A 23,442-nucleotide genomic window follows, 5' to 3' on the forward strand; every position below is an offset into this window, starting at 1 on the left:
TAGGGTGCTGGTGTAGATGAAGACTGGCACACTAGCGTGGACACAGGTCTCCAACAGGAGCTGGGTACCTGCCCACGAAGAGCAAGCTGTCAGTGTCAGGAAGTACCCCTAACGGGGGGCCAACTTCATGCACAGACCCATGTGCCCCATTCCCCACTCCTGAGTACAGCGGTTATAACAGAGTCAAGGTATGGTGTTCTGCGGCTCTGAGATTGGATCATTCTACAACCATAGGAAAAGCATAAAAATGAAAAGAAACTGACATGTGGGTTCTGGAGAGCAAGGATTTTCAGACTTTTGCGTTTCATGGACGTGTGTGTGTGTGTGTGTGTGTGTGTGTGTGTGTGTGTGTGTGTATGTCTGTGCCTTAATTTTGGAAAAGGACTTAGGTTTATCAAGTAAGAGTATTGAAAAATTATGATTTGTCATCAATACCATTAAAGGCAGATCATTTAAAATCTATAAAATCAGGAGGCTAAACTCTGAGAATATAGACAGTCCTCAGGCAAAAATGGGCAGTAGAAGAATTCACATCTCTCTCTCTCTCTCTCTCTCTCTCACACACACACACACACACACACACACACACACACACACACACGCACGGTTGTATATAGGCAATAGACACCCTTCAATACACATGAAATTGCTGGTATGTTTTCTCATTCTGTTGGGGACTAATAAAACTTTGTCACAAGTGTCCTCCCTGGAGTCTTTGAGCAAACAGTGAGTTGTGGGGAAATGCTGGAGATCCACACTCTTTTCCTGACTGTGTGTTCCCTGGGAAAGTTGCTTCCAATTCTGGTTGACTCTGTTTACCCACTTCTGTAAAGTGGGGGTGATAAACCTTCCTTTAAACACTGCCCTGGCATTTCCTGTGGAGCCTGGTGGAGGACTGGGGAGGGAGTGCGCCCTCTGCTGCTGACACCTGCACTGGGAGGACCTTCCAGCCTCCCCTGAGCTGTGTGGAAGCAAAGCTCATGGAGGTATCCAGAGTGCCTTCCCTTGAAAAAGGAAGGGATTTCCTAGACAAAGGATCATTTTTATTTACAATTTTTTGTATTCTTAGCCCCTTTTAATGTCTCTGTGCAATTCGAGTTTCTGGAGAGACAGCCTCATGTTTTCAAAAATTAATCTGATGGCAGAGAAAATTTGGAGTTAGTTTACCTTCAAGGGGGAATTGACCAAGATTGTGAAGTATTTTCTAAGCCTGGGAGTGATAATGGTTTTAGGAAACAGATGCCTCTGACACTTCCCTGTCATTTCATATCCCCTGTTTTGGGAGCTGTGGAGAGTAAGAATTAAGATGAAAAACGGGTTACTCTTAGCAACCTCCTTGCACTGGAGGGGTACATAGGGGTATGGGGAAGTAGAAACTGGAAAGGGTTTTCTTGTTATTGTTGTTTTGTTTTTAATGGTGCTGGAAACTCAAAAGCAATTAGTTGCTTTTAGAAAGGAGTTTGAGTAGACTGAATGTGGAGAGCCAGCCAGCGGTGTGGTGCTGTGGTGCTGAAGAGACTGGGCTCTGGGAATCAGAGGTGAGACTGCATGGCAAGATTCCTTAATGAAATGTGTATGAATTTAAGGTAGTTGGAAAGCCATAATTTGGAGGAACTCCCAAACATTTAAGGGATGAGGGTGGAGTGAGGTGGCACTTTGGGCACCTAGCTGGAAACCGCTCTGTAATCACAGGCCCTGTGGTGAGCTGGAGAGATCGTATTCTGTAACCTGGGAAACTCTTATTGTTCAGAAAATACTGTGGTAAGGCGTGTGCTGGGTGACTCTGTCCTGACAGACCTCTGTGAACCAGCTGTGCCAGTTCTCCCGAGAGGACTTCATCTTTCAGATGGGCAGGAGGGCTCTGAACATTCTCATCAGCCTGCACACAAGGTTCAAAATTATGATTGTGGTGGCACCTGGAAGGTCTGATTCTGGCCCAGGAAACCAAGGGGTGGCTGGATATCAAGTGTCTGAAGTCAGATATTAGCTGACTTTTGATTGGAGCCGCAGTAGAGCTTCCACCGCCTTTGGAATCACACAGGGGTGAGTTTAAAGTCTAACTCTTCTACTTACTTACCTGGGGGACCTTGGACAAGTTACTTGCCATCTTTCAACCCTAGTTTCCTCATTACAAAAATGAGGATAACAGCCTTGAACTATTCCAATTAGTAGTGATCAGCAAAGGCACTTGGCCCAGAGCACAGCAGGTGTTCAGTGGAGGGAATTCTCTTTCTTTCCTGTCCTTTCTGATCCTTAATTCTCTACCTTGCTTTATCTCCTCCCCAGGCTACGGTACCTTTCACGTTGACATTCATGATAGACTCTCTGTGAATAGCACCCAAGACATCAATGATGGAGGCCGTGTGGATGACGACCGTGATGTCCTGGCAGGCTCTCTTCAGGCATGACTTGTCCAGAATGTCTCCTTCCAGCATCGTCAGCTTGATCTTGCTCTGGAGCTCTGTGTGAACACAGGTCAGATCATTGGAAGGATTTCTGTATCTGGCTGGAAAGTTTTCTGACAAAGGTGATGTTACATAGCTGTTCAAGGATGGTTAGAGTGAGACATTACAGTAGAGGGTATACGTTCTATGGAAGAAACCAGTAAACGATGGCTCAGAAATCATAGTGTGTAGCAATTTATTGGGAAAGAGCAGACATCTGTTTTTATCCCATCTCATTTCAGAAAAGTAATCCGAGCAGTGAGGTGTCAAGTGTGCCTGGAACATATGCATTGATAGAGTCATGGGAAGCTCATCAAATTTCTTAAGGAGAGTAGAGTGATTGTGCAGGGTATAAGGGGGAAAAATTTGAAGTTAATTCTGTAGGTATTGAGAAACCATGTATGAAATCATCATTTTTGGTCTGCAGCATCATGTTAAAGAAAACCCCATAGTTATATTTGGGATAAGATGACAAAAAGGCCAGCCACCGTGGCTATGCCTGTTACTCGAGCACTTTGGGAAGCAGAGATGGTTGGATCACCGCAGTGCAGGAGGTTGAGACCAGCCTGGACAACACGGCGAAATCCCATCTCTATTAAAAATACATGAAATAGCTGGGCATGGTGGCATGTGCCTACAGTTCCAGATACTCCTCACGCTGATGTGGGAGGATGAATGGAGGCTGGGGTCTCTGGCTTTCAGCAGTGAGCTGAGATTACACCTCCTCACTCCAGCCTAGATGGCAGAGCAAGACCCTGTCTCAAAAAAACCACAAACAAAAAAAGAAAAAAGAAACAAAGGCAGAGTGTGGTGTAGGAAGTTAACCTTGTCTTGAGGATATAAAATGGACTGGTATAGAGGATATGAGAAAGCAAGGTGATCAAGAGATTAATCGGCATGTCTGTGCCAAAGTTTAGATGAGGACTGAAACCAGTATCCAACAGTGGAAGCAGGAGGGGGGAGGGATACACCAGGTTTGAATTTCAGACCTTATCTTGAAAGTCCTGATATCTGTTGGATCTGGATTGAGAGGAAAAGGAGACAAAATCACCCCTATGGTTTCCTTGTTGGGCAACTGGAAAGAGGATGGAGCCATTACTCAGGAATCGCAGATGGGCTTCAATGATGAATTTCCTTGAAAAGTTCTTATCACATATTATCAAAAGCAGGTAGCGATGAATTAACCACCAACGAACTAACATCCCAGCTGTCCAGCCAGGGGCAATGGTTACAAGATCAATGTCTTCAGGCTCCTCTGAAATACCCAGTAAGTGATGCCTCCAGTAAAGTTGTCACTTAGAATTAGCCCACAAAATGAACACTGTGGGACATGAGCCCAGATAAACACTCTACACTTGTTTGTGCTTTATAATTTGTATACAACTTACAGTATCCTCATTGCTTTTTAAAGTTATCTCATGAGGTAGGTATTCGGAGTCCCACTTTTTCAGTAGGAAACTGAGGCTCAGAGAGGTTAAGGGACAGATCTAAGGTCATGTTTCTAGTGAAGGCTTAAACATGACCACCCTGCCTCCAAGCTTTGCACCCTGAAGCTATAAGACAAACACCAGGTGCAGGACTGGCTGTTTAATAATAACTTTTCTGTTGTTTAATATTATTCTTTTCCAAAGAATAAGCCAGTTTAATTGAAACTGGCAACAAAGACCGAAGACCAGTGAGGGCAAAATTCAGAGTGAAAAATTCAAGGCTGGAGAAATTCCTTCCTGGGGTACAGGCGGGACCATTGGCTCTCCCGATGCCTCTGCCATGTTTTTTCTAATTCCAGCCCCTCCCATAGTCAGGCAACTCCAGGAAGGCCCTGCAGTGGGGGACGCAGGGAAGAGCCTGCTGGCCGCGATGTGGGTGACAGCCTGAGAGTGGAATTTTCTCTGGTTGTATTTCCACCTCTGCCCTTCTTCTGCTTCTTCTGTGCTGCTACTTCAGACAGACTGGCTCAAAGGTGTGTCAAAGTGGAAGAAGTCCAAAGCTGAGAGAAAAGGACTCTTCCCCGATAAGTTCACAGGGATCTAGAAGGACTAAGAAAGGGAACTTTGTTGACGAAGCCATAGCTCCCTTCTCCAAGGCGCTGTGGACTTGGCAAGTGTTTTTTACAGACTAAATAGAGTTGCTTTGATGGTGTGAGTTAGGCAAGAGGAAGGCCTAGAGAAGCTGCTAGACAAACTACTGCTTAAGAGCACAGATGCTGCACTAGATTGTCTGGGTTCAAATCCAGCTTTGCCTTAATCTAACTGTAGGAACTTGGACAAGTTAATCAATTTCTCTGTCTCTTTCTCCTCATCTGCAAAAAAGGAGAATAATATTACCAATCTCACAGGATTGTTATGAGGAGCAAATGAGTTGGTACATGCAAAACCTTTGGCCAAGTGTCTGGCACAAAAGAACACTGAAAGGATCTCTGTTTTTATCTTCATACAGACTCCTGCCCATCTGTTACATGCCCTGCATTTTCACGATGGGAGAACAATACCTCTAGGCTGAGTATTGCTTTTTCCTAATTTCAGATGTTAGACTGCAAATATTGCTGAGACACAGGGATTACAAGCATTTAATATTGGTAATATGATAATATTTGTTTATCAAAGACACAACTAAAACAGAGGGTGGAGGAAATCGGACATTTCAAGAGGTCAGAGAGGAGCAGGAGAAAAGTAGAGTGTTGGGTGTGGTCCCTGAGTGCTGTCGATGAGGAGCATCTCTGCGGGCCGGGCAGGACCCTCTGGGCAGCCAGAGCCCACATGTAGACACACAGTCCCCCCAGTGCCCTGGGTTGGGGAAGAGGCCAGGGAATTGTTTCCCTTTCCCAGGGGGGCAAAGGGAAAGACTGAAGATCCACTTTGCCAAGCATCAGCTGTGGGGCCAAGCGATGAAGCCTCTGGATGAAGCCCTGGTCTGAGCTCTGCTGCATATTCATCAGATGGCCTGGGCAAGTCACTTTATGTTTCTGGACCTTGGTGGGTTCATTGACCAATTGGATGTGACCCCTTTTCTCCCTGCCTCCTGGGGTCATTTGTACAAGGAGTTGCCATAGCAAATTCTGCAGTCAAGTTCTTTTTGATGATGAGCAACACAGATAAATGGTAAAAATAAAAATAAATAAATAAAAATTTAAAAAGCCATTATATGCAAAATCTAAATGAGGCATGTCTGGCCTTCTAGTGCCTCTTACTCTGTCTCTGGTCTGTGCACTGTGCACACTCTATCTTTTTCTTACCCATTCTCTCTCTCTCACTATATATTTCTCTGTCTTTCTCATTGTCTCTCTCTGACTCTTCCCCTTATTTTTTCCCTCTCTCTCTGACACCCACACCACACACACAGATGCTGCACTAGACTGTCAGGGCTCAAACCCAGCTTTGCCTTAATCTGACTGTGGGAATTTGGACAAGTTAATTTTATTAATTTATTAATTTTTAATAATTTTATTAATTGATTTTATAATCAATTTTATTAATTATTATTATTTATTTATTTATTTTACCATTTATCTGTGCCCCCCCCCACACATACTCTCTCTCATACACTCATCTTCTCATCTTTACCTTTACTTCCTTTTATTTTGTTCTCACTAAATATGCTAAGGAAGCTACAAAACAAAACAAAGCCTGGGGCAGCCTAGAGAGGCAGGGGCCCATTGGGGAGGCCTCCAGGGTAATGGTGTCTTTTGTGAATGTTACACAGCAATTGCCTTCAGAACACAAAAGCTTCAGAACATAAAAGAGTTGCAGACAAGAAAAAAAACTGACATGGGATTTTCTAGATGAGAAGAGTTGTGGAAGCGGAGGTGGCTGCCTCTCAAGTGCTGGGTCAGTTCCAGAATCCAGTCTCTGGACATCCCATCTGGTATCTTTCATACTATGCCATTTTATATCATTTAATATTTATTTTTTGATGACTTTGGATGTGGAATTGGCTTAGATTTGGCTACAGATTTCAATAACTTGATAGACAAGGTTCACCTACCCCGACATGCATTCATGGTTTAAGATGGAACCACACACCCATGACCCAAGTTTACTTACTAGAAAATTCCTCCCTGAGTTCTGGTCTGAAGGCCTTGTCCAAGGCCCTGATCTCCTTCAGCTCCTTCTCCTCCACCAACAGGCGGATGATCCTCTGACCCAGAAACCCTCCTGCTCCTGTCACAAGGCAGCTCCAGCCCGTCATGGCCAATCCAAAGTAGCAGGAAATAGTCACCAGGAAACAGAAGATGCCAGGAAGCAGATCTGATTCTAGGGTGACCCAGGAGAGGGCTAAAAAGACATGTCAAATGGTTATAAACTCACACAGATGCCTTATTTTCCTCCACCCCATTTTTTTTGTGAACATTCTGTGGCGCCACCACAGCCAAGAGTAGCTGAAAGAAAGTGAAAAAACTCTAACCTTTTGTTAGATTGTTGACAGCTGGACAGAAGGGTGGAAGTACTAGTCACCGCATCCCCTGTGGCAGGTCTGAAGCTTTATGCACTGTGGCTTCCCGCCCAGCTCTTATCACTTTCATCTCTGGCCACGTACTCATTGCTCTCTCCTCCTGCAGGATCCCTTTTCTCAGAAGAATAGTGACCTTTAGGTTAAATCTCTCGTTCTTCCCGGGAACTGGAAGAGAAATCCCATCCTAACCCTGCAGTGTGGCAAAGAGTCTTAGGTTTGGCCTTAACCGGATACTGGTCAGTTGATACCAGCTGTCTGGAATCCACAATCTGTGAACTTAAACTAGAGAAGAAATCTCACAAGTGCAATGTGAATTGTGTCCTTGTTCAGTAAATCCATCAGGAGGGAAATCCACGTTAGCCCCTTATCGCCTCCCTGAGACTATCATTTGAAATGCTGCTGCTGTCTTGCAAAGCTTAGAAATTTGTAATGGTGATATCTCCAGTTACTTAGTTTTATGTGAGGGGACTTTCTTTCCTACCCGATGTATCCAAAACCTCAATTGCCATTTTCCCCTGGAGAGCTGTGGGTCCCTGGATGAAGACCATCATTGAAGGAAAGCTTTCTGGTGATAAGCACTTAATTATATGGCCTGTATTACAAGAGTGGGGATTTGTGATTGTATGCCCCAGTGACTCTTCTCATAGGTGTTTGAACTTATCCCATATTTTTGGCTGCAAAACCATTCTCAGCAAATTCCTGAACCGGAGATGCTGTGAATGCTTCTGAAACCTATGCCTCAAAACTGCCCAAATATCTCCACCATAAGCTCCCCAAGACACTTTTCTCTACTTGGAAAAAATTGAAATAAAATGTACATGCATTAAAAAGCCTAGGACTTAAGTGTTCAGGTCAATGAACCTTGACAGTTATATACGCCTATGTAAGTACCACCTGAAAAAAGATCTAGACCATTCCCTTCACTCCAGAAAGTTATTTTCTGCCTGTTCCCTGTTAATTCCCTGTTCTTCCGCCAATCTACCTCATAGGCAACTACTTTCTGATTTTCATTCCCATAGAATCCTCATTCTATTTCTATATTTCCCTAATTTTTTCTTCTAAGATCTCTGTGGTTATGAATATATGTTTAAATATAAAATTATTTTGAAAAGAAGTTTTGTGTAGGGAGTACAGAAGAATTGACCATTGATTGTCTCTATTATTTATTTTCTATTTCAAGATTTTCATTATTTTTATTATTGGTATACATTTATTAATTTTATTTGTTTTTTTTTTTTTAACCTAGTTTTTCAGGATTATATTCCTGTTTTTTGTTTTGTTTTGTTTTGTTTTGTTTTGTTTTTCCAAGATGGAGTCTTGCTCTCTCATCCAGGCTGGAATGCAGTGGAACCACCTTGGCTCACTGCAACTTCTGCCTCCCAGGTTCAAGCAATTCTCCTCTCTCAGCCTCCCAAATAGCTGGGATTACAGGCATGTACCACTGGCTAACTTTTGTATTTTTAGTAGAGAAGGGGTTTCACTATATTGGCCAGGATGGTCTTGATCTGCCCACTTCAGCCTCCCAAAGTGCTGGGATTACAGGCATGGGCCACCGGGCGCAGCCCCATTCTTCAGGATTCTAATAATAAAAGCATCGAAAATTGTTTTTCTTTACTCTTTTCCTATTTCCACTATAGGCATTTAAAGTTGTAAATTTGCCAGGCGTGGTGCGTGCCTGTAGTCCCAGCTACTCGGGAGGCTGAGGCTGGAGGATCGCTTGAGTCCAGAAATTCTGGGCTGTCGTGCGCTGGGCCGATCGGGTGTCCACACTAAGTTTGGCATCAATATGGTGTCCTCCTGGGAGTGGGGGACCACCAGGTTGCCTAAAGAGGGATGACCCGGCCCAAGTCAGAAATGGAGCAGGTCAAAAATCCCGTGTTGATCAGTAGTGGGATCGCGCCTGTGAATAGCCACTGCACTACAGCCTGTGCAACACAGCCAGACCTCATCTCTAAAATAAAATATATATATTAAAATAAATAAAGTTGTAAATTTCTCTTTAAGCACTATGTTAGCTGTATCCAACATTTTCACGTATTGGAATATCATCATTCAGTTAATGATATTTAAAATTGTTTTCTTGTGATTTCTTTTCTGACCCAAGTGTTATTCAGAAGTGTGTTGCTTGTTTTCTAAAATTGGGGATTTTCTAGCGATCTTATTGTTATGGATTTCTAATTATATACTACTGTGGCCAGAACAAGTACTCTGTATGATTTTGATTCTTGGATGTTTATTGAGACTTGTTTTATGGTCCAGCATATGGTGAATGTTGGTGAAAATGCCATAAGCACTTGGAAAGAACGCTTTCTGCAGTTGCCGGAAGTAATGCTCTGTGTCTTGCCCTCCTCCCATGTTGTAGACATTCATCTTCTACTTTGGACCTCACTACCAATACTTCAAGCCCACTTGGCTAGGAAAGGTTGGCCCTGTGCTGCAAGATGTAGCAGCTTGTTCTCTGAAGCCACAGGCTCTGGGTCTTGCTGAGACATGTGTATCAGATACTGGAGTGCACCTTACAGAGCCCCCATCGCCTTCAGGGTGGGGCCAGACATTCCCTCAGCTGTTGTGAGTTCTGGAGGCTGGTAGATTTCAGCTCATGTCTCTTGGATTGTCTGAGTGGAAGCAATAAGTATAAGCCCTGAAAAAGAGAAATAAAACAAAGGGCAAGAGTGATTGGGAACCACACTACCAACTTTCTTTTATTTTAAACAAGTTTACTGAGGTATAATTGACATAACATTTGCTTGTTTTAAGTACGCAGTTCAATTATTTTTAGTAAAATTTTAGACTTGTGTGACCATCACCACGATCCAGTTTTGCAACATTTCTGTCATTCCTAAAAAATCCCTCATGCTCACCAGTCACCACCCCTTATTCTTACTCCCAGCTCAAGGCAACCTTTAATTGACTCACTGGCTTTACAACTTTGCCTTTTCTGGATGCCGTATAAATGGAATCATAGAATATGTGGTCTTTGTATTTCTATTCTTCCACTTAGCTTAATATACCTTTTTTTTTTTTTTTTCTTCTTGAGACAGAGTCTTGCTCTGTCATCCAGGCTGGAGTGCAGTGGCACAATGTTGGCTTACTTCAGCCTCCACCTCCAGGGTTCAAATGATTCTCCTGCCTCAGCCTCCAGAGTAGCTGGGACTATAGGTGCCTGCACCACACCCAGGTAATTTTTGTATTTTTAGTAGAGGCGGGATTTCACCATGTTGCCCAGGCTGGTCTCAAACTCCTAACCTCAAGTGACCTACCCACCTCAGCCTCCCAAAGTGCTCGGATTACAGGCATGAGCCACCACACCCAGCCAGTTTAATGTACTTTTGTGGTTCATCAATGTAGCAGAACGTATCAATATTTTATTCCTTTTAGATGCCAAACCCTATTAAATTGTGAGGGTTGGCTCCCGTTTGTTTATTCATTCATCAGTTGATAGATATTTGATGTGTTTCCACTTTATGGACTGTTATGGATAAAGCTGCTTTGAATATTCACAGTCTTGTGTTGTGAGGACATAGGTTTTTATTTCTTTAAGGTAGATAGCTAGGAGTGGTCATGCTAGGCCATATGGTAAATGTATCTTCAACGTTTTAAGAAGCTACCAATCTGTTTTCCAATGTGGCTGCATGTCCCATCAGTAACGCATGAGTATGAGTGCACTTCCCATCAGTAATGCATGAGTATGAGTGCACGTCCCACCAGCAATGCATGAGTATGAGTTCACGTCCCATCAGTAATGCATGAGTATGAGTGCACGTCCCATCAGTAATGCATGAGTGCACATCCCACCAGCAATGCGTATGAGTTCAACGCCCCATCAGCAATGCGTGAGTATGAGTGCACGTCCCACCAGCAATGCGTGACTATGAGTTCAACGCCCCATCAGCAATGCATTAGTATGAGTGCACGTCCCACCAGCAATGCGTGAGTATGAGTTCAACGCCCCATCAGCAATGGGTGAGTATGAGTGCACGTCCCACCAGCAATGCGTGAGTATGAGTTCAACGCCCCATCAGCAATGCTTATGAGTGCACGTCCCACGAGCAATGCGTGAGTATGAGTGCACGTCCCACCAGCAATGCATTAGTATGAGTGCACGTCCCACCAGCAATGCATGAGTATGAGTGCACGTCCCACCAGTAATGAGTGAGTATGAGTGCACGTCCCATCGGCAATGCGTGAGTATGAGTACACGTCCCATGAGCAATGCGTGAGTATGAGTGCATGTCCCATCGGCAGTGTGAGCATGAGTTCATGTCCCATCAGCAATGCATGAGTTCAATTTTTCACATCATTGTTTTTCCGCTTCCTTCAATTGCTATTGTCCTTCTTTGTTCTTATAGCAGTCTAGTGGGTAAGAAGGGATGTCACATTATAGTTTGATTTGAATTTCCCTGCCGACTGATGATGCTGACCATCTTTTCATGTGCTTTATTGGCAATTCCTATACCTTTTTGGTGAATTGACTATTCAAATATTTTGCCGATTTTAAAATTGGGTCATTTATCCCAGTGTTCTTTAGTTGTAATTTCATTTTGTATTCTGCATACAAGTCCTTTATCAAATATATAATTTGATATTTTTTCTCATTCTGTGGCTTATCTTTTCATTTGCTTATTGACGTCTTTTAAAGTGCAAACATTTTTAGTTTTGATCATGTCTCATTTTTTAACTTGTATTGTTTAGCAGAAAAAGTTTGTTTTTTGGTTTTCTTCTTAATTCAAGGTCATGAACATATTAATTTACATTTTTGTCGAAGAAGTGTATAGTTAACCCTTAAATTTAGGCCTATAACCTTTTTTGAGAGAATTCTTGCATATGTGTCAGTTAATGGTCAAAATCATATGGCCAATTGATTTTAACAAAAGTAAATTCAATGAGGAAAAAGTGTAGTCTTTTAAATAAGTGATACTGAGACAACTGAATCATCCACAGGCTTAGGGAATGCCAGCATGCCATGTAAGTGATGCCCACCTGAGTCACCACCTACTGGCATCAGAGTTCACAAAGAATTTCTAGGTATGATAATTATGGTTTAAGTAATATGCTGTAGCTTTCTGCTTCTCCCATTGACAGTCAGCCGCATCTTCTTATGCAGCACCAGCCATATGCCTGAGACACCATGGTGAAGGTGAAGCCTGGAATCAATGGATTTGGCCATATTTGCACTCCTGGTTACAAAGCCTGCTTTGAACTCCTGTAAGTTGGATATTGTCACCATCAATGACCCCTTCACTGACCTCAACTACATGGCCTACATGTTTCAGTATGATTTGAATCATGGCAGATTCCATGTCAAGGCGTGTCATGGAGAACAAAAAGCTTGTCATCAATGGAAATTCCATCACCATCTTTCAGGAGCCAAATCTCACCAAAATTAAATATGATAATTCTGGCACTGAGTACATCGCAGAGTCCACTGGTGTCTTCACCACCACGGAGAACGCTGGGGCTCACTTTCAGCAGGGAGCCCCAAGGGCCATCATCCCTGCACCCTCTACTGACACACCCATTTTTGTGATGGGTGTGCACCATGAGAAGCATGACAACAGCCTCAAGATCATCAGCGATGCCACCTGTACCACTAACTGCTGGCCAAGGGCATCCATGACAACTTTGGTGTCATGGAAGGACGCATGACCATAGTTCATTTCATCACTGCCACACAGAGAACTGTGGATGGCTCCTTCAGGAAACTGGCATAATGAACATGGGGCTCTCCAGAACATCATCCCTGCATCTGTTGGCACTGCCTAGTCTGAGGACAAGGTCATCCCTAAGCTGAACAGAAAGCTCAATGGCGTGGCCTTCCATGTCCACATCACCAATGTGTTGGTCGTGGATCTGACCTGCCATCGAGAAATACCGGCCAAATATGATGACATCAAGAAGGTGGTGAAGCAGCATTGGCAGGCCCCCTCAAGGGCATCCTGGGCTACACTGAGCACCAGGTTGTCTCCTCTGACTTGAACAGCATTATGCACCTTTCCACCTTTGATGCTGGGACTGGCATCGCCCTCGGTGACCACCTTGTCAAGCTCATTTCCTAACATGACAATGAATTTGACTACAGCAATAGGCTGGTGGACCTCAATGCCCATATAGCCTTCAAGGAATGAGACCCCTGGACCATCAGCCCCAGTGACAGTTTGAGAGAAAAAGAGAGGCTTTGGGAAAATCTCTTTCCATCTCCTACTTATTAATTTGTCTGCCAATTATCTTGGAGGGGAGGTCACATAGAACCCATTCAACCAAGAGTTCCAGAGGCTGATAGTACTGGTATGGTAGCCAGCCTCTAAGGTGACTCCAACGATCTCTGCCTCCTGGTATTTGTACCCTTGTGTGTGGGTTGAACCTAGTAACTTGCTTTTAACCATCATAATATAATTAAAATGATGGAATGGCACTTCTATGATTAGGATAGTAAGGATTGTGACTTTCATCTTGCTTTCCTCTTTTTCATTGGTTTTGATGGAACAAGCTGCCATGCTGGAGAGGACAATATTGCAAGGGACTGAGAGCAGCCAACAATCAAGGAGGAACAGAGGCTCTCAGTCCAATAAACTTGGAAGAGCTGAATCTTCCAACAACTCTGTAAGTGAGGTTGAAAGTAGATCTTTCTCCAGTGGAGTCTTCGGATGAAAATGGAACTTTATGCCAATCCAAGAGCTCTTGAAACTCCAGTGTTTACGGCGGGGAGAAAGGTAGACATCATATTTCCAGCAAGCTGCCTTCTTCCCTTGGGGATTTATTTTGCATTATAAAGAACATTAGCCCTCATTGAACCCAGTTTGAAGGCCACAAGTAGTTTAGTAAATATTAGAACACTGAAGTTACTAAGTGTTGGTGAAGATGTAGGGAGACAAGCATGTTTTTTGTGGAAGTGTAAACTGACACAAATGTCTAGTGAGCATCTGGCAAAATATCTTAAGCTTTCATACATTTGACCCAGCAAGTCTACTCCAGAAATTTATTTTAAAGAATAATCAGTTGAGATCAGACCAAAAGGTCATATGAGACATCTCCTTGCACATAGAAAGCTCTATATATGAGCTCTAATATATTAATTGAGCCCTTTACTGTGCATCAGGTGCTTTACATATATTATCTCATTTAAGTTTTAAAATGGACTACATTTTCTGTAATAGTTTTAGCTTCACAACAAAATTGAGGGAGAGTGCAGAGAGTTCTCATATACTCCCACCCCACACATACACAGCTTCCCCACAATCAACACCCTGCACTAGAATGGTACATTTGCTACAATGAATTGACTTGCATTGACACATCTTTATCACTCAAAGTTTAAATTTTACTCTTGGTCTTGCACATTCTTTGAGTTTTGACAAATGTACAATGACAGGTCACCACCATTTTAGTATCTGCCCTAAAAATCCTCTGTGCACCCAGACCCTGACAACCATTGATCTCTTTATTGTCTCCAAGGTTTTGCCTTTTCCAGAATGTCATATATTTGGAATCACACTTCATGAAGCCTATTGATATTGGCTTCTTGTATTTAGTAATATACATTTAAGTTTCCTCCATGTTATTTGTGGCTTGATAGCTCTTTTTTTTTGGACTTAATAAAATACCATTGTCTGGATGTACCATAGTTTATTTATCCATTCACCTACTGAAGGACAATTTGGCTGCTTCCAAGTTTCGATAATCATGAATAAAACTGCAATAAAGATCAAACTTAAAAGTAGGTATTTGTGTGGATGTAAGTTTCCCATTTATTTATGTAAATGTGGTGGAGCATGGTTGGTGGATCATACCATAAGAATATGTTTAGTTTTGGGCCGGGCGCGGTGGCTCACGCCTGTAATCCCAGCACTTTGGGAGGCCGAGGCAGGTGGATCACGAGCTCAAGAGATCGAGACCATCCTCGTCAACATGGTGAAACCCCGTCTCTACTAAAAATACAAAAATTAGCTGGGCATGGTGGCACGTGCCTGTAATCCCAGCTACTCAGGAGGCTGAGGCAGGAGAATTGCCTGAACCCAGGAGGCAGAGGTTGCGGTGAGCCTAGATCGCGCCATTGCACTCCAGCCTGGGTAACAAGAGCGAAACTCCGTCTCAAAAAAAAAAAAAAGAATATGTTTAGTTTTATAAAAAACTACCAAATTGCCTTACAAAGCATCTGTACCATTTTGCATTTCAAGCAACAGATGAGCACTGTTGATGCTCCACATTCTGGCTAGCATTTGGTGTTATCAGTGCTGCAGATTTTCACCATTCTAATGGGTGTGCAATGGTATCTCATTTTCATTTTAGTTTGCCATTCTCTAATGATATATGATGTTTAGTATCTTTTCATATGCGTTCCTGTAATTTATATATCTTCTTTGATGAGGTGTCTGTTTGGGTCTTGTGAATACCTGTATCAGATTGCATTCCAAACATAACACATTTTAAGATGTTAAGAGGTTTATTCTGAGATTTCCTATGCACCGCTTCAGTTTATTGTGAGCATTCCTTTTTTCATATTTCTGAGCAATGGAGAAAAGCCTTTTGGTATTACCTTGATAATATTCTTGATCATTTCCCTTGGAATTTTGATCTAGACCTCTGAGCCCAGACACAACTTAAAAAATTATACACATGTATGCCAGGGAGAAAAGTTATCACCAGATAGATGTATTCAAAGATAGCTTCTACTACATTCTCTTCCAAAGTAAGCTAACGTCATTGTCTGTGTATCACATTGTTTTAATACCATATGTTCACGTGATTTGTTTCACTCTTAGCCCAAACCAACCTGTAATGTTTCCCGCAAGTCCTCAGCTGGTGATTTCAGGGTTGAAGAGATGTCCTTAGGCAGACAATTGTGCCCGCATTGAAGTGCCTTTAAAAACAAACAAACAAAAAAACCTTGGTGAATTTTGCAACGTGATTACTAGCCAGCAGGAAAGCATGAAATAACATTGATTTACAAGACTGTGATTGGCTGTTTGGAGGGGTGGACGTTATGCTACTTATGTTTTCTCTGATTTCAAGTCTTATCTTCAAGGCTTTGTTTATATTCTTAACCACAAAGAACAATTTGGTTAAGATGTTCTTTTCTTTTTCTGATACGAGGAGAATCATGAGAATGCAGTTATGAACTTAACACAAATGGAAGGAGGCTGAGAAAAGTGATATCTGACAAAGAGTTCTATGATCTAGAAGTGAATTTCCAAAGAGTAAAGATCTAGAAAGGGCGCTAAGTGCCACTGTTCATGAGGTTGATTCCTGAAGGAGGACAACGGTATGAAGGCTGCAGGACAGGCCCGAGGAGAGCAAAGACTGCTAGGTTAGGTTGTATGCTATGAGACGTGGCTGGTGGGACAGCTCTCTGAGTCTGCCCACTGCCTGAGATCGTGTTCTTGGGGACCCCAGAGTAAGAGATTTCTTAGACTTAAATATCTGCCATTAGTTGAGTCCTTTAGTACTTTATTGAGAAAGTCTCCATCTATCTAACGAAACTATCCAATATGACCAAAACAAAAGATAACTCCTTTCTCATTTATTGTGGAAGAACTGGATGAGCCAATTTTAATTTGTTTTGGTGGTTCCTGAATCTCTTATCTGAAAACACTCTTTCTACTACTTTTCTTGGAGGTCAGTGCATTCATTGCACAGAATAGACATTAGCCAGTGGCCACAAAATCCTGTAACATCTTAGGGCATGAGAATAAATATTTTAGGCTTTTTTTTTTTCCTCCCCATTCCTTCTTGCCTCTGGCCCTGGCTCTGTGACTCAAAGTAAAAATAATGGCCAAAGTTCACTGCAGCAGTGCATGAGTTAGGCTGTACTAACATCACCTTTGTCTCATATTTCTTCTTGAGCTTGTAAAATTGTAAGGTCTGAATGTGTTCCCTCCAAATTCATGTGTTGAAATTTAAGTGCCAATGCAATAGTATTTAGACCTTGGAACTTTGGAAAGAGATTAACATATGCAGACAGGGCCTTCATGAGTGGGATTAGTGGCTTTATAAAAGAACCTGAGGGAAGTAGGTGGCTCCTTCCATTCTTCTGCCTCATGAAAACACTGTGTCCATCTCCTGTCAAGGATGCAGCAAAAAGAAGCCAACTGGAAGGAGACACTGGGCTTTCACTAGACATGAAACATACTGATACCTTGTTTACGGATTTCCCAGCCTCTGCAACATGAGAAATAACTTTCTGTTATTTGTAAATTATCTGATCTAATATATTTTATGATACTAGCACAAACAGACTAAACCATGAAGTTCCATTTTTCCCAAGTCACATGTTGCCACAGAAATCAGGATGTCGAAGGTCATTTTCAAGGCTCATAGTCATCTAGGGATCCTGTCCCACAATGCAACTGTGACTGCTGTGTCATCCAGACAGTTGCCCCTAGACATGTGTTTTCTTAATATGTTCCCAAACTTTCAGCACAAGTGCTCCATCCTAGCTGCCAGATTAAAGACCCCTTCTTGGCCTCAAATTATCAGCCCACCAATGCAGCAGCCAATTTGAGACCTGAATATAAAGTTAAGGCCTAACACTGGGGTCATGGTCAATTTCCCTTTTCTTTTTACCAACCCATTCACAATGACATCTAGTTTAGCCTTCTGAGCCCCCTTTTTTTTTACCACAATTCTTCAAAATATCTGCTATTATTCCAAGTATTCTAAGACACATTTTTCCCCTTTCATCTGGTTTTCCTGTGCTGCACTGTTTAATAGACAGAGAGTATGATTTCCATTGGGAAATATTTTATAGGTATAGCTTTTCTGTTCAGACTGCAAAGTTCCACAGTTATTTCATACAGATATATAGGATGTGCAAAAAATTATAATCCACTGGCCATTTCAGCCATTTCTGATCTGCTCTTTTAAGATCTTTTGTTCTGAGAAGAATCAAAGGAACTGCTTTGAGTCATGCACTTTCTGAATTTGCTTTTAAACAGACTACTCATTTGAAAGTTTGGGTATTCACTTTTTTTAAATTCTGGGTTCTGAATTGTAGTTATAGGCATGCAGCCTGTATGACTGTACTTTATTTTCCTTTTCTAGATATGTGGGTGGTGGACACCCTGTAAATATATTTTGGTTAAAAAGATAGGTCTTAAAAGTTTAAATGCAAATCAAAACCACATTGAGATATCATCTCATGCAAGTTGGAATGGTGATCATTAAAAAATGTGGAGACAACAGATGCTGGAGAGGATGTGGAGAAATATGAACATTTTTACACTGTTGGTGGGAGTGTAAATTAATTCAACCATTGTGGAAGACAGTGTTGTGGTTCCTCAAGGACCTAGAAATAGAAATTTCATTTGGCCCAGCCATTACCGAGTATAAACCCAAAGGATTATAAATCGTTCTATTATAAAGACACAGGCACATGTACGTTCATTGTGGCACTGTTTACAATAGCAAGGACCTGGAACCAACCCAAATGCCTATCAACGATAGACTGGACAGGGAAAATGTGGCACATATACACCATGGAATACTGTGCAGCCATAAAAAACGATGAGTTCATGTCCTTTGTAGGGACATGGATGAACCTGGAAACCATCATTCTCAGCAAACTGACACAAGAACAGAAAACCAAACACTGCATGTTCTCACTCATAGGCAGGTGTTGAACAATTAGAACACATGGACACAGGGAGGGAAGCATCACACACTCAGGTCTGTTGTGAGGGGCTAGGGGAGAGAGAGCGGGGGGTAGGGAGGTTGGGGAGTGATAACATGGGGAGAAATGCCAGATATAGGTGACAGGGGATGGGGGCAGCAAACCACCTTGCCATGTATGTACCTGTGCAACAATCCTGCATGATCTGTACATGTACCCGAGAACATAGAGTATCATTAAAAAAAAAAAAAAAAAAAGATCAGTGGTTGCCAGTTGGATGAGAGAGGGAGGGAACGAGGGTGGGAGGGAGGAAGAGATGAATAGGGATAGCACAGAGGATTTTTGGGGCAGTGAAACTATTCTGTGTGATAAAGGTTGAGTATTCCAAGTCCAAAAATAGGAAATCTGAAATGCTCCAAAATCCAAAACTTTTAAACATCATGTTGGGATGCTCAACTGGTAAGTCTATAATGTAGATATTCTAAAATCAGAGAAAAATATGAAATTCAAACACTTCTGTTCTTAAGCATTTTGGATAAGGAATACTTAACCTGTATTACAACGGTGGATGCGTGTCATCATACATTGGTCAAAACGCATAGAATGTGAAATACTAAGAGTAAATCTTAATGTACTCTGTGGACTTTGGGTGATAATGATGTGTCAATATAGGTTTATTGACATAGGCACAAATGCACCTCTATGGCGTGGGATGATGAGTGTGGGGGAGGGGTTGTTCATGTGTGAAGACAGGAGAACATAGGAACTCCCTGTATTTTCCCCTTAGTTTTGCTGTGAACCTTTAGGTTTGCCAACTTTTCTATAAAATAAAGTTTATTCATTAAAAAAAAGTCATCACCAGGTAGACTGCTGTGGGAATGCTTTCTCTTTTGGTGTTTCCCATGTTAATGTTCCCTTGACCCAGCCCTTGGCTCTGTGGGTTAATCTGGGCAAAAGTGGACCTGCTCTATGGCACGGGTTCCTTCAGGAAACTGTCAAGGAATGATAGGAGGTTTTTCAGGTCTGTTGGCTTAGGTAGTGGCCCATTCTGCTAGATTCCATCCTAACTCACTATTTTCCTCCTCTAACTGCTATAATTCTCCAGATGGGACGATGTAGTTTGATCCAGCTTTGCCTTCCTGAATTATTTGGTAAATATTTTTGGGCCATCTATGACATTGGACATGATTCTAGGCTCTTGGGGACATAGCAGGGAGCAAGACTGTCTAAAGTCCCTATGCAGGTACAGATAAACAACAAAGTAGACAACTGATAAGTCAGTTTCAGGTTGTGGTAACAGGAAGGGAGAAACACGGTGATGTGATGAGTGAAGCCGAGCATATTCAGAGCAGGAACATTGCCCTCTTGCACAAGCACTGTTATTTTAAAATTCACCCTGATCAGAAACTGCCTAAATCCAAATGGCATCAGCCTAAATGGCTAAGGTCAGTGTTACCATAAACAACAAATAACATCTCTGACCAGAAACATTCCAAGCCCCTGACCAGAAACATTCCAAAACCCTCCCCGACCAGAGACATACTGGCCCTGAGATAACCGCCCCTCAGGGACAGCTCACCTCATCAGGGCAGTGACATTTCTGCTGAGATCTAAGAGTCAACCATGAGAAGATAAGGAACACCATTTTATGTAAAGCGAGTGATAAATGTGGAGATCCAGAGGCAAGAAAGTTTTGCTTGTTTATGGAAGAGATGAGAGGCCAATCTGGCTGGGATGTCGGAAGTAAAAGGAGAGTGATGAGGACACAAGCTGGAAGGAGGAGCAGATCGTGGAGTGCCTAGGAGAGCAGTTTAGAGTGTGTAGCACATGGAATGGGAAGCTGCAGGAAGGCTTTAAATAGGCGAGACGTGGGATTTGATTTTACCTCTCTCAGGCTGTTATACGGAGAACAGAGTTTGGCAAGCAGCAAGAGAGATCATGGGAAAAGCCAGTGCTGAGGCTGTTCATTTAGGCATTCTTTTTTATCTACGTGCTTTTTAAAATTTTTTTTAAATTTTTTAATTTTTGGAGACTGGGACTTTCTGTGTCATCCAGAGTACTGGAGTGCAGTGGCATGATCCTCAACTTCTCAGGTCGAGTGATTCTCCCACTTCAGCCTCAGGAGCATCTGGAAACACAGGTGTGCACCATGCCCAGCTAGGCTTTTAACACGTTTTTAATTTTGTAACAACAGGGTCTCCCTGTGTTTCCCAGAGTGATCTCAAAATCCTAGGTTCAAGTGATCCTCCTGCCTCAGCCTCCCAGGTTGCTGGGCTTATGAACATGAATCTTCCAAACGGCATCAACCTAATGGCTAAGGTTAGCATTACCATAAACAACAAATAACATCTCTGAACAGAAACATTCCAAGCCCCTGACCAGAAACATTCCAAACCCCTCCCTGACCAGAGACATGTCAGCCTGAGATAACCTCCCCTCTGGCCAGAAAGATGTCAGCCCCAGGATAACCTCCCCTCCGCCCAAAGACATTCCAACCCTGCCATAGACTTATCCTCAACACAGAAACATTCCAAGCTCATGATAAGCCCCCTCACCCTGATACCAATATATGTTTTTAGTCTGTAAGAGAGAATGCTCCTGACTGAAATTGACCAGAAGCCCTTCTCAGGTTGATTTCCCTAAAATAAATCTGCCTTTGACAGTTGAACTGCATTATGTGTTTCTTTCATTTCTTTAACTCTTACATTTGGTGTCAAAACCTGGGACGAGGGCTGGGGGCAGAGGCTTTCTTGCAACCCAGGAAACAGTGGGCAATGGAACCTCATCCTGAGTTAACTCCTGGATCCTGAGGGTTTCTGGCCATCTGCCCTGTGTTTTCTCTCACTTCACTTTTTGAACGATTTGCATGAGGAGGACAGGTAACCTGAAGGGGACTGTGAGGCTCTGGCCAGGGCTACTCCCTAGTGAGTTGTCAAAACACTCAGTCTTGGGAATCCATCTCCAACCATCCTCAGTGGGTATTTAGCTCTCTTCCCTCCTCCTCCCTCATCCTCTCTCTCTCTCTCTTTCTCTCTTCCTTGTGCAGCTCCAGTCTAAGAGGCCTTTTGCCAATTCCGACTGGAACATCCAAAATCAGAATGGCTGGCAATTGGTAATGACCAATCCAGCTGGCTGGTAAGATCTGCCCTCCCCTGGCTTTCTCACGGTACACTGGAAAGTCAGGTTTGCCTCCTGGTCCTCAGAGGACCAGCGGGACTGAGCTAGAGGAAATCTTGGGGATGCCCAATTTTTTTCTCAGCTTGACTGTCTTCTTTAGAAAAAGGATTGCAGGTCTCTGTCTTTTGTCTGGGGATGCCTAGAACAAAAACAAACACCCTCGGCTTCTTCTCGCCAGTCCACAGGGGTGCCAAACAATCCTACATTCCTGTGCCCTCTCCCCTGTGCGGTCTCCTTCATAACCGTGCCAAACTTGGCTTACGTGTTTAGTTTCTTATTGCAACATGGCCTGGCCTCAGTACAAATTAGGTAATGACAGCCGATGGCCTGAAAATGGCACCTTTAACTTTCAAATTCTCAGGAACCTTGGCAACTTTATGATCAAGAATGGCAAATGGCAAAAGGTTCTCATATTCAGGCTTTCTTCTACTTCTACTTACATCCCAACTCTCCCTGTGTCAAGCTTGCAACCCTCATGAAATCTTTCTTCTTAATAAAAACCCTGCCCTGGTCTCTCCTTCCTCTGAAACCCCCTTCTACCCTGCAGATGAACCCCTCAGCACCCTGGTGGTTGGTGGCTGAGTTACTCAGGGAGCTTTGCTAGATGTGGGGTGTGGAGGTGGGTGATTATCAAGCATGGACTGAGTTGCTGCTGGGCTGTCCCCCTGGGTGGAAGAGGGCTGGCAAGGGAGGGCAGCAGGAAGGAGATGAGACATGGAGGTCTCCGCCTCATACTGGAGGCATCATGCAGCAACACAAGAGTCAAACGAAAATGGAAACTCAAATGCACACTAAGTTTCAATGGAAGCTTCTGCCTCTCACACGTTTTGAAGTTCTTTTAAACAAACAGTATATTCAAGACTATGTCAGTACTCTAGGACCCAATCATGCTGCTGCCAGATTTAGCATCAGTTTCGAAGTTGCGTAAAAAAACCTGGGTCAACCCAGCCCTCATCTGAACCCAGACACTTTCTTCTATTGATTCCAGGTTTTAAAACTCTTTCAACCAATTGACAATCAGGAAATCTTGAAATCCTTCTTATGACCTGGAGCCCCGACCTTCTCCAACTTTCTGTGGTCCTGTCTTTCTAAACGGAAGAAATTTACATCTTGCATGTATTAATTGATGTCTTATGTTTCCCTAAAACATGTAAAAACCAAACTGTAGCCAGATCACCTTGGACATATGTACTCAGGACCTCCTGGGCTGTGTCACCAGCATGCCCTTAACCTTGGCAAATTAAACTTCTAAATTAGATTGAGACTGGTTTTAGATAACTTTTTGGTTTGCAATGTGTAATCATGGTGGGGTTTATTCTTTATAAGAGGACACTAGGGATTTATTGTGTCAAACAGAAATAACAACAATATTTATTTATATGATTTACGTCCCAAGAATATTTTTCCATTTATGGATTCACATAAAGGGAAATGGCTGTCACATAAATGGATGTCACTGCAGTTCTGTTTTTTAGACTTTTCAAACCTCTAATAAAAGCTAAGTTGAACAGACAGGTGGATTCAATTCTAGGCAAAACAGTCTATTGCAGTTATATACTAAACTTTTGTTACAGTTGATGATGTAAGAATCAGAAATATTGGAATTATATTCTATAAAACAGCCAGTGTTAATCACATGAGAGTTCCTACTTCAGTCCACCTTTCCTTTGTCATGCATGTGTAGTAATTGCCTAGGGGGGATCCTATCTTTGTACTCGCCAGTGCATTGAGCATAGTGTATTTCAGGAAGGGAGACATGGGCTGGAT

General features: G+C 42.7%; 1 protein-coding gene and 1 pseudogene across 1 annotated transcript in view; one reads left to right on the forward strand and one right to left on the reverse strand.

The window, feature by feature from the left end:
- Window positions 1-6,789, reverse strand: part of LOC116545453 (3 beta-hydroxysteroid dehydrogenase/Delta 5-->4-isomerase type 1-like) — a 10,577-nt gene extending 3,788 nt beyond the window's left edge. Inside the window, exons 1-3 of the mRNA XM_032271995.1 lie at window positions 6,485-6,789; window positions 2,297-2,461; window positions 3-68 (exon numbers count right to left, since the gene is read on the reverse strand). Of these exons, the coding sequence (XP_032127886.1) occupies window positions 3-68; window positions 2,297-2,461; window positions 6,485-6,629 (376 nt within the window). The 5' untranslated portion in view covers window positions 6,630-6,789. The remainder of the gene's footprint in view (window positions 1-2; window positions 69-2,296; window positions 2,462-6,484) is intronic.
- A 4,857-nt stretch (window positions 6,790-11,646) lies between these two features.
- Window positions 11,647-14,297, forward strand: LOC116545454 (annotated as a pseudogene).
- The last annotated feature ends 9,145 nt before the right edge of the window (window positions 14,298-23,442 follow it).

This window comes from Sapajus apella, unplaced genomic scaffold, assembly GCF_009761245.1.
Source record: "Sapajus apella isolate SASKATOON/1434 unplaced genomic scaffold, GSC_monkey_1.0 scaffold271, whole genome shotgun sequence".
NCBI classification, from domain to species: Eukaryota; Metazoa; Chordata; class Mammalia; order Primates; family Cebidae; genus Sapajus; species Sapajus apella.